Source organism: Hemicordylus capensis, chromosome 6, assembly GCF_027244095.1.
Source record: "Hemicordylus capensis ecotype Gifberg chromosome 6, rHemCap1.1.pri, whole genome shotgun sequence".
In the NCBI taxonomy this organism is placed as follows: Eukaryota; Metazoa; Chordata; class Lepidosauria; order Squamata; family Cordylidae; genus Hemicordylus; species Hemicordylus capensis.
This window is the reverse complement of record NC_069662.1, coordinates 75,010,982-75,023,230: the sequence shown is the minus strand read 5'-3', so window position 1 is coordinate 75,023,230 and position 12,249 is coordinate 75,010,982. Positions and strand designations below refer to the sequence as shown.

Here is a 12,249-nt window from a genome sequence, read left to right as displayed (position 1 = left end):
CTCCTGCCTGTAGGCTTCCAGCAGCATCTGGTGGGTCACTGTGTGAAACAGGATGCTGGACTAGATGGGCTTAGGCCTGATCCAGCAGGGCTGCTCTTATGTAACGTCAGTCCAAACCCGAGAAATTTGAATGAGAGTAAAGATCTGTTCCTGGTCCCGGTATCTCCCCTTTCCGCTCACCTGGCTACACCCAGACACATGGAGTGTCAAAATCTCTTTTGGATGCATGAAAGGCTTACCTGGTGAGGAGGGGTTCACAACGCAAAAGTTCTATCATTAATCAGAGAGAACAGGAGGCTCATTTAAGTGAGGGGCCCTTTTTTGGATAACTCATGAGCACAAAGTCCAATGGAAGACTGAAGGTTGGCAAGCCTAAGGTCCTCCGTAGTAGACTGGCCCTCTCATAAAAGTGCTAGTCTTCTGGCGGCAAGCCACCAAAGGGGCAGGAGTGTGTTTTAGTCTCCATGGACTGCTTCGGCAGGGTGAGCCATCACAAGAGTATCGTCGTTGGTCATACAGGGCCACACCCCAGGATCCTTTGCTCTCCATCATATACTATCCCGTCCTAGGAAGTCATCATGTTCCCTTCCCTTTCCCAAGTAACAGGAAAATAGTGCCGCTCAGCATCCACGCTCACCGAAACTGTGATTGTGTGAGACTGTTTTGGTGTGGGGCTCTTACGAGGGTGGCAGTTCAGTCACTGTCAGAAGAAGGGCTTGCATGGCATGGCATGGCATTTAAAGGGATTTAAGTGCCCTTTCCCTGTCAAGGGCAAGCAGACTATTAAAAAAAGGCATGATTGTGCTTGGCTCACTCACTTGAAGATCGTGGCCAATGGCTGCTGCCCTGGATATTTCCTGATGCCTTGCCCACAGTGGGCAGGGGGAAATGAAATGTTATATCCAACATCCAAATTCTATAAATACATTACATTGATTAAGAACCTAGGCATAAATGTGTATGCTTTATTCTGGTGGAGGAATACAGATCTCCCCCCACCCAAGTACTAGGAAAAGCAATTTATCTTCAATTACATGAACAACTAACACTTATTAAAAACAACAGATGCATTGTAAAAGGGAGTACAACTAGTCCTAAAACAAATCATAGTTCAACAACAAGTTTTGATTCAACACCTATGAGAGCTGGAGCAGATCTGTGATGGCTGATCTAATGATATGTTGATCAGTGGCAATGTACTGAAATAAAAATTAGACAGAAGCTTGTTTAACAGTTGTTCAAGACAACAAACCTATTCATGCAGTTTTGTACATGGTCTAACAACCACCACCTGGAAACAGTCATTGGTTGACATACCACACAGTGTCCCATGGGTGGCTTCCGCAAGACGTGCACTTCTGTGGACATTGTGGGGGTGGAATCGAAGTTGCGCACAACAGTGCAGTTCCGCAGTTACTCGAAATTGCACAGATGCAGTTGTGTGGTACTGCAGCCATTGGAAATAATGGCTGCAGTGTCATGCAACTGTGTTTGAGCACCATTTAAGGCATTTGTGAAACTGCCTTCTTGTGCAACTCCACCAATTTTTAAAATATCCACAGCACTGCAAGTGGTGCAAAATCACCTGCTGGACACTGTGCAGTATGTGGACCATTATCTTTAGTAAGACAAAGTGTCGGGTACTGCAACCCAGGGCTGGCTCCAAGTTTTAGGTAGCCCTCAGCAAATTGTCTTCTTCCTGAATGAGCAAGCCCTGAGGGCATCACTCTGCCCACACCACTCAAAAGCTATAGGCACAGAGGTGATCTCAGGAATCAGCAGGATGCTCGTCTGAGGGCCCTTGACAGGTGCCTGATGGTGCCAACTCCTGACCTCAAATGTTTCCAAAGCCTAGAATTAATTGAAGTACAGCAGGGCTACATAATAAGGAAGAACATACACAGGCTATTTTCCGTAAATAAATAACCAGATCTATGTAACATTTAAATTTTGTAACATGCTGTAAATACTGATGATTTGGGCAAAAAAAACCCCAAACCCTATTCTGTTTAAGATGCAGGAAAACCTATTCTGGTGTAAGTTTAGATCCAAGACCACTTATGGAATTGGTGCCTTCACAGAGTAAACAAACTTCAGCTGTGTACAAATAATCCACAAGTACTATTCAGATGCTTATCTGAACATGTAGACAGGAGAGCTGGTCTTGTGGTAGCAAGCATGGCTTGTCCCTTTAACTAAGCAGGGTCCACCCTGGTTGCATATGAATGGGAGACTTGATGTGTGAGCACTGTAAGATATTCCCCTCAGGGGACGGAGACACTCTGGGAAGAGCAAAAGGTTCCAAGTTCCCTCTCTGGTTTCTTCAAGATAGGGCTGAGAGAGATTCCTGCCTGCAACCTTGGAGAAGCCGCTGCTAGTTTGTGTAGAATAGATAAAATTGAACTAGATGGACCTATGGTCTGACTCAGTATATGGCAGTTTCCTATGTTCCTTTGTATATGCTATCTGCATTAAGAAACGAGAGTAGGATAACAACTGGCAACCTTTTGAACAGGCACAGCCCCTAATCCATCCATCTATCTATCTATCTATCTGTCTAACATATTTTTATGCTGCCCCAAACTTAGGTCTCTGGGCGGTTTACAAAGATTAACAAGTAAAACATTACCGTAATTAAAAACAAAAACAAAAAAATTTAAAAGCAAGAAATTTAAAACACAATTTAAAATTTTAAAACAATATTCTAAAAACAACATTAAAACAATCAAAACAATATCAGTTAAAAGCCTAGGTGAACAGATGTGTCTTTGAAGACTTTTTAAAAGTTGTCAGAGATGGGGAGGCTCTTATTTCACTAGGGAGCGCATTCCAAAGCCTAATTATGTCCATACATTCATATACAGACATTTCTTTTAAACTATGAACTATTATCCTCATTTATTTATTTTTAAAAGTCATCTCCTATGTCATCTCCTCCTTCCTCACCTCTGCCCCTTCATAGATAATTTATCTAGAACTACAGAATATCTGTTTTATTTAAAAGCTGGAAGATTGCCACTTCACATTCAAGACTCCCATAAATAAATGTATTTGATCCAGAAAGCAGATTTTATCAAGTCAGAAGATATGTTAGCTGGCTGCTTGCAACTAGGAATAACACAGTGGCCAAGTTTAACTGTAGGATGTACAGATGGATTAACAGAATGATCACAACAATGTCCGCTCTGGTTTATGACAGATCATAAATGCAATTTGCTGTTAGTGACAATCTGATATGTCTATATACTTCATTTGCTCTTTGTCTTAATTTTCCCACTCTACTTTGTTTCTGTGATTGTCAACAAATGTAGAGGCAGAATTCTTGCCTGTGTAATATACGTTAAAATAGTCCCTGGAGTGGCAAAAATGTCTACAGACAATGATGAAAAACTTGTTTCAAATTTGTTGGAGTGGCATAGCATATTCTTTCAAAACACTAGATTCATAATAGAATCAAGTTCCTTCCCTCTCTGCTTGCACAGTTCAGATCTAATTAAGGCAGAGTGAAAATCAGCATCACCCATTCAAGGTGCATTGATCAGAGGCAGCTGCTCTATATTGTAGCTCTTAAGAATTTCAATAGTAACTGCTTTGTATATTGCTCTTTTGTAAACCACTGAAGAACCTATGAACCTATGAAGAGGCCTAATACTGAATAAAATCCTACAACATGTCCAATATTTACCCTCTTTCGTCCTACCAAGCTTGATTTGATGAGGTGGTTGGTTTTTGGGTTTTCTATCCATGACAATTAATTTAAGTTCAGCCCAGTCCAGGTGCTTCTGGAACCTGCTTTACGATGCACAAAGCAAATAAAAATAGGCAATATCTTGTCTAGATTGAGAAATATTCACTGTGAAAAAATCTGCCCACCACAATTACCATTTTACTATCTTTACTGATTGAGTGTACAAATTCAGCACCAATATCCATTCACTCTCCTAAACACTGGTATGATAAGAGGCCCTTTCTATTATGTATTTAAGTATTCCTCTAGTATAAACCCATTTAGCAGGATCAATGTCTGTCTATCAAATCAAGGTAGAAGGTAGCAAATTTATTTGCTAACTATGAAAAGCAGTTCTCTGAGTAACTCTCTTCTCTATTCTGGGATATTCAATTTACAAAAGTTCTCAGACAGAAAGTTCTGATACACTCATTAAAAATCTATAATTTTTCATGTACTTGCAAGCCAGCTTCTTTGGAAAAAAAGACACAAAAAAGGCATTAGATGTGGCGAGAAATGACATGTTTTTCTAGAGAACAACCAAATCATACTGCAGAAAAAACAAAGGATAGGATCCAAAGAACTGTTCAAATAAATTTCTATTCAAGGTGCCTTTGGAATTTCATACCACATGGCATACTACTTCTAAAGCTGAGGGAAATTCCAAAAGCAATTTGTGACATGACAGGGAGTTTTCTGTTCAAATTAAAAATCCCACTGGGCTGAAACTGCCTGGATTGAGGCTGCAAACTTCAGACTTTGCATACAAATGCTCTGCATGGCAGACCACTGAACTACCTACCGCAGCCTACTATAGAGCTCTCAGACCCTATATAGATTCCACCCAGTTAGGCTGACAGCTTGGTCTTCCCAGAACAGGAAAAGCATAAAGGCTTCATCTCAGTATCAAGGTCTCCTTGCCTCCTGGTGTGCTATTAACTGCAATTCCTGGTTGTCTGCCTGGCTTTGACCCTTGGCCTCAGCTCTCAGATGGCATTTTGATCCTGATTTTTGACTACATCTCTGATTCAAAGATGCTGAATAAATTGGTATTGTCTTTATTCTGTAGCCTGATGCATTTCAGGTATTGCTGTTCCTCAAAGGCAACGATGCTGTATCTTTGTTCTCTTATTGGAAGTAATATCCTGCATCAGGATCAGCTGATGCAAAACATAATCTCCAGTAAGAGAACAAAGATACAGCATATTAGCCTCTGAGGAAGAGCAACACCCGAAATGCGTCAGGCTACAGAAAGACAGGTTGCTTACCTGTAACTTATGATCTGGAGGTGATCCGTTGTCAGTAATGAGAAATGGGTTACTGCACCTGTGCAGGGACCTCATGGATGGATTAACTAGCTCCTCACTGGCGCCCCTCCCTGCCATGCACGTGCCACATGCCTTGATTTTCTTGGCAGTCGGGCGCCATTTTGTCTTAGTTTCTTGGAGACCCATCTGATAATAGTGTAGCCCTACAGCGTGGATTCATTGGGCAAGCAGGTAAGTCAGTCTTGAGTTGAAAAAGCTTCAGTGAGGAGGTATGGGTGGGTCTCATGACTGACAATGGATCACCACCAGATCATAAGTTACAGGTAAGTAACCTGTCTATCTGGAAGTGGTCTGTTGTCATCATGAGAAATGGGTGACAAGCTAGCTTTTCCCCTCGGTGGAGGGTGCAGCCTTTTCACCCACTGCTGCAGAACCCGTTTGAGAACTTCTCTCCCAAAATTAGCTTCAGCAGTTAAATGTAAGTCCACAGCATAATGTTTGATGAAAGGTAGGTGCGAGGACCAGGTGGCCGCAGCACAGACGTCTTTGAAGTGGAGGCCAGATAAATGTGCAGCAGAAGCAGAATACACTCTCGTAGAGTGAGCTCTGATGAGCCTAGGAGGCTGTTGATTCTGTATCTTGTATGTTAGAAAAATAAGTTCCACCAACCAGTGGGAATAGGAAAGCCGCTGCCTGGAGATGAAGAGGCCTTTATTCTTGCCTTTAAATAAGATGAATGACATCTTTGTACGCCGAACAGAGTGTAACACCTTGTCCAATCGAGACTCAGGATTTTGGAAGAAGGAAAAGAGAACAATGTTCTAATTTAAGTGGAAGTCTGTAACGACTTTAGGCAGGAAAGCGGGGTCAGTACACATCACAACTTTGTTAAGATAAAACTGTGTGTAGGTCACATCCATGCGCAAGGCAGTCATGCCAGGTGGTCGTGATCATGATGAGGAAGGCAGTTTTAAGTGTCAGGTAACGGAGACTGGCTTTATGGGAGCCTCCAGCAGGGAGGCCAGAACCAGGGAAAGACTCCATTGTTCTGTAGGAGCATGGACCAGAGGGTAGAGGTTATTCACACCCCTCAGAAACCTCTTGCACAGGGGGTGCGAGAACACTGAAAGGCCTTGCCAGCTCATATGCTTAGAGGAAATAGTGGCAAGGTGGACACGGAGGGACACATTAGCTAAGCCGACGTCCTTCAGGCTGGTGAGATAGAGGATGACCTGGGTAGGAGAAGCTTTCAATGGGCGAAAGCCATTTTCCTTTGCATAGATAGTAAAGTGCTTCCACTTACTCGTGTAATTCTATCGGGTGGAAGGTCTCCGAGAGTTGAGACGGTTATCCTTCAGTAACCGACCTGCCAGGCCGTGAGTCATAAGGTCCGCAGAGACGGGTGCAAGGTTTTTCCCTCATCCCTCGGCAGCAAGTCCGGTTCTAGAGGAAGGTGATGGAAGTTGCTGTCTGTCAGTCTGAGTAGCGATGCAAACCAAGTTTGGCTCCGCCACCATGGGGCTATTAGGATCGCCTGGGCATTGTCGCATATCAGCTTGCCAATCACCCTGTTGAGCAAGGGGTTGAGGGGGAAACAGGTAAAGCAGGTTCCCACCCCAGTGGTGCTGAAAAGCATCCCCCAGGGAGCCAGGTCCAATGCCCACTCTGGAACAGTATCGCGAAAAATTTTTGTTTGCTGCCGAGGCAAAGAGGTCGACCTCCTATAGCAAATCTAAAGAATTTGCAATGATTGTCCTGAATCGCAATATGAAAATATGTGTTCTTGAGGTGTAACATGGCAAGCCACTCCTCCTTGGCCAGGAGTGGGAAAATTCCCTACAATGTTGTCATATGGAACTTTCGTGTATCCACATACTGGTTCAGGTCACGGAGATCCATAATGGCTCTGTTTCCCCCGTCCCTCTTGGGAACGAGGAAATAACGAGAATAAAAACCACGTAGATTATCTGTCCACCGCACCGAGACTACTGCACCTTTCTCCAAGAGAGCATGCACTTCTTGCCAGAGAGCTGGCATTGGAGTGTTGGATTTGACACCCTCGAAACTTGGCAAAGTTATGAACTCGAATGCGTAGTCAGAGTTGATAATCGGTAAGACCCATTGGTCTGATGTTATCTGGTGCCATGCCGAGGCATGACTGGCGAGGCTGATGATGTTGAGTGGCAAACGAGGTGGAATCAAAGGAATGCCACAAGCTGCCAGTGGAGTGGTGTTCAAGGTGTCAGCCGGTGATGATGGTGCAAGCGGTGGACAGTCTCCCAGATCAAAGAGAATGCTTGGAGTTGTCTTTGTTGGTATGGGAGCTCTGAGGCTTAGTGCACTGACCGTACCATTTTTTATGATAGGGCTTGAATGGTTTCCGATAGTCCTTTCGGTCTTGATATTTGAATCCCGCATGTTGACGGTTGTACGATCTGTAGCAGGATGAAGCTTGAGACAAAGTAGCTGCAACTGAGAAGCTTCTGGCTGTAAATTTGGATTTTTTAAAAGTCTCCATAGTTGAATCAGTGGACTCGCTGAATAGACCTTTCCCGTCAAACGGGAGATGTTTAATTCAGTCCTTCATATCTTAATTAAGAGTAGTGGACCTCAACCAAGCATGGAGCCGAAGAGAAACTGCGGTGGTCATGGTTCTCGATTCTGTTTCAGCCAAGTGCTTAAATGTGCTTAGCTGCTGGCGGGTTAGATCTCCACATTTCGCAAGCATGTCATCAAACTTCTTAGTCAGCTCTTCCAGAGTAGAGATGGTTAGTTCACTTCTAAACGCTTTCCAAAGCACGTAACAGGACAGGGAGCCATCTTATTTATTTGTTTGTTATTTCTCTTTGTAAACCGCCCTGGAAATCGAATTATTATTAATAATAATAACAACAACAACAACAACTGTAGCAGGCCATGTAGGCCACATATTTAGCTATCAGCAGCTGAAGATCAGCAGCCGGACGTTTGATCTCAAGTTCAAGTGTGTCTGCCATTTGTTGAATCATTTTGGTGTATGATTTCAACTCCTCCTTGGGAGACGTGGAAGGCTGAGGAGGCACATCCAAAGACAAATTGGAAGGATGTCTGGGTGTATCATTGTTGCAGTCCATTTCCATGTCAGAAGATTCTGAAGAATCATACGAGTCCTCTTCTGAAGATTCCAAAGGCTCCACTGGCGCAAGCGGTGCTTGGGGGGGGGGGGGAGGATTCATGGGCGGGTCCAGACCTGGCACTACAGGGGCAACTGGTGGCTGGAGAGGTGGCTCTGATGGCAATGCAGGGGTAGTAAGAGGAGCCGTCGTCGTCTGAGTACATTGAGTGAGGAGTACAGGTGCAGCAGACCATCTAGGCAGCAGTGGTGCCAAGGGCTGAGCAGTTGGCACCCTCTGTGGCAGCTGATAAGGCAGCAGGCCCTGCAGCATATGCTGAGTTTTCCACAATTGGAACTCTGCCCAATCCAGCTGTGCGGATGGAGAAATAGCGTGTTTGAACCTGAAGGCATGAACAGGATCCCTCAGTGGCACCAAAGGAGGGCAGTGGTTTCAAGGGTAGAGCAGTAGTTGTTGGTAGAGTTTCCGGCACTGTATAGGTAGAAGACTTGGCTCCAATTTGAATTGGAGACTCCGAAGGCATCTTTGGAAGCACATCATCCTTGACATCAAGCTCAGTATCCAAACCCAGGGTGAGGAATCCCTGGAACGTAGAACCCGACAGGGTACTCGTAGCAGAGTCCAGAACACTCAACAGGGACTTAGCAGTACCTTCATCCAACAAGGCGTCAGCGGTATCGAAAAGCTTGAGAGATGACTTTAAGGGCACCCTCGCAGGTGAAAGAGACAGCGGCTTATGCTGCTGAGGAAAGACGTTAGCTGTCGGGGATGACGGATGAATACGGTGCTGGACACCCATGTTGGCATCAACCATCGATATTGAGGAAGTCGAAGGGAAAACTGCAGGACTTGGAACCGGGAACACCAGCGTCTACATCAATGTCAAAACGGCAGTCATGGTCGAGATCGATGGAAGTGTCGAAAGCACCAATCACGATGGTGCCGAAAAGGGCACGAAAAGACCAGTCCACACATCAGTAGGCATCAGCTTCAACAGACTCAATGACAAGTCTCTTCGAGATTATCCCGCAGGGTTTTAGACTGTGCGCACAGACCTCAGGGCAGACATTGAACCGAGATCGATGTTGATTCCGGCCTCGGTGTCAGTGGATGCAGCGCATCTCCGTAGAGAGCGGCTCTGAGGCATAAAGATAGATTCTTCAGTGTTTGCTTCGAGAAGGATCTGCAAATCCTGAAAGAAGCTGCGACATGTTGCTCACACAAACAAAGTAAACAGAGTTCATGTTCATCAGTTGTGGGGAGCTTAACTTGACACTGAGAGCAATGCTTAAACATACAGGTAGTTTTCTTCCTCTCAGCCATCGTTAAGTCTGATGGCAAAGCCGTGGAAAGTAATCAAGTCCAAATCAAAGTCCAAAGAATTGTTAACTCACAGTCTGAAGTCAAAAGTCCGAAAGTTCAAGTATCTGAGAACGAAGTCCAAGGGAATGGCCGAAGAATAGTCAAGGTCACAGTCCAAGTTTTACTAGAAAATCAGTCCAAAGTAACAATTTCTTTTCTAAACCGAGGAGCAATACATCAGAGGTCCGATTGCATCAGCAGCCGAAAAGAAACTGAAACAAAATAGTGCCTGACTGCCGAGAAAAGTAAGGCATGTGGCATGTGCATGGCAGAGAGGGGCGCCAGTGAGGAGCTAGTTAATCCATCCGTGAGGTCTCTGCGCAGGCGCAGTAACCAATTTCTCATGATGACAATGGATCACTTCCAGATTAAAGACAATACCAATTTATTCAGCACCTCTGGGTTTCCTTCCTTCTTTTTTACTTCCTGACTTTTTTGCTGCAGTGTCATTTTTCTCCACCTTATTTCTCCTATTTCTACATCTGACTCCCAGCTGATTCCTGAGTTCTGGCTTGCCTCTCCCTGGCTTCTTGCGTGGCCTTTCGCAGTCCCACCTTCAGGACTCTGAACTATTCTGTGATAAGCTGCCTATAGCCCAGCTCTGAACCCTAGAGAATGGGCTGCATCTCCCCCCATCACCACAGGAAACAATGGAAGTTCTGCAGCGCAAGTGCCTACATGTTGTTTGAAAGAGTTCTGCAACTGCCCTGATGTGCAAGCTCACTAGGATTTGTACATCAGCCTGGCAGGTCAGTAATGCTAAACAGTTAGAGCCCCGGGGTACCTTAGGGGCTGCCTAATCCCAGCTGAATGTACCCACCTGATTAGATAGATTGGGAAGGCTAGGTTCCCTTTGCCAAATGAACATGGACCTATTGAGGCCCATTTGTTGAGTGCACAAGACAGGGCCTTCTCAATTATTGCCCCAAGGCTGTGGAACTCACTTGTAGATGAGACCCACATGGCTCCCCACCCCCACCCCCAGCCTTCAGAAGGAGAGTGAAGACTGCCCTCCCCCCCCCAGGCTTTTGGCCAATGTCCCTACTCTTTTAAAAATTTTAGCTATGTTTTGTTCTGTTTTTATGTTTTTATTAAGTTTTTAAATCTTGTTTTTATGTGTATTTTACTGAATTTTATTGTTTTATCCTGTTGTTAATTATCCTGCAGTACTAGGACAAAGGGCTATATATTTTATTTCTATTTCTTTATTATTAAAACTTTTATACCGCCCTTCCAAAAGGCTCAGGGTGGTTTACATTAAAACACCTTAAAATCAGTTAATAATTAAAATAAAAATTATAAAATATTTATTTATTATTAAAACTTTTATTTTTATATAAATATAAATAAATAATGCAGCACTTCACTACCTGTCATGTCAGTCGGTGCTTTATTTTCCCCCTAAAGGAGGGAATGTCAGCTCATTTATGATAAAACCTAGTTGGAGTCATTTAGAGATGAACCTGGCCCTTTCCACCTAGCCCTGCCCCTTGATCACACTAGTGACTGGGCTTTTGGAACCAGCCTATATACAATTATTTAATAAATCAAAACACACCTACGTTTTACATATATATAGAGAAAACCCTTGGCATGAATAGCAACGTTTTGTTAGCTAGGACGATGTTGAGGATCTCTCTCTCTCTCTCTCTCTCTCTCACACACACACACACACACACACACACACACCCCACATCAGACTTACTTGGCAGTGAAATCTTTCCTGACATTTGGAGAAATGTTATATACGTTGATATCTATAACCATTTTCAAAAAATCTCTTAGGGCTGGGCTATACCCCACCATTACACTAAAATATGATATTTCCCCCCTCTAAAATGTGAGAGTATTATTTTTGCCATTAAATGAGATGTACACAACCTACAACAACCTTTAAGGTCTCACCTTAAAGCTCAAGAAGAACTTTCTTTAATGTGAACATATATTTGCTTTTGTGTGCACGCGCACACACAAACACACACAACTTACTTGGCAGCGGCATCTTTCCTCAGCTGTTCATGCTTCATTAGAAGATTTTTCCTATCTTGAAAGGCTTTTCTAACTTTGTATCCTTTATAAACTGCCTGGATTTTGATGGCTGCAATGTCCTGTATGGCAGCTATGGATAATGCACCATGCTCTAACATAAACTGTATTACTTCATGGTGAGCTCCAAGCAAGGCATAATCAAGTGGAGTGTATCTAAAAATAAGAAAACATTAGTGAATCATTTCACCACTGGCAAAAGAGAGAAATTTACCTTCTTAAAGTAGGTTTTAAAATGGTGCATCTGTGCCTTGGTTTTATTGACTTTAGAGTACCATAGTATTACATGTCATATACTATATATTGTATGTGTCATATACAATATCATATAATTTGAAATGATATTGTTGCACTTGAGAGTAGGGATGTGCGAACTGGTTTGAACTCGAACCAGTTTGAATTTGAACCGGGGTGGTTCGAATTCGAACCAAACCAGCCATCAGGTTTGAGCTGCAGGTTTGAATTCAAACCAAACTGGGGGTGATCCAAACTTGTTTGACCCTCCAAAAGTGGGTGGGGTGGTAGCTGGCACCCATGGGTACTGCCACCCAAACCCCAAAGCAATTGGACACTCGTACGATTTTTTATGAATTTTTGAATTTTATTTTTATTTTTCTCTCATAGGGTATAATGGGACTCAAACCAGCCCATTATTCCCTATTGTGGAGCACCCATGGGTAACAACAAACATCCAAACCCCGAAGCAATCTGACACTTCTATGATTTTTAAAGA

General features: G+C 43.6%; 1 protein-coding gene across 16 annotated transcripts in view; it reads right to left on the bottom strand.

Annotated features, from left to right (window-relative positions):
- INVS (inversin) overlaps positions 1-12,249 on the bottom strand; it is a 210,454-nt gene that overhangs the window by 55,517 nt on the left and 142,688 nt on the right. For all 16 annotated transcript variants that reach the window (XM_053262830.1, XM_053262833.1, XM_053262831.1 and 13 more), the window contains one exon: positions 11,460-11,672. In XM_053262830.1, coding sequence (XP_053118805.1) covers positions 11,460-11,672 — 213 coding nt within the window. The remainder of the gene's footprint in view (positions 1-11,459; positions 11,673-12,249) is intronic.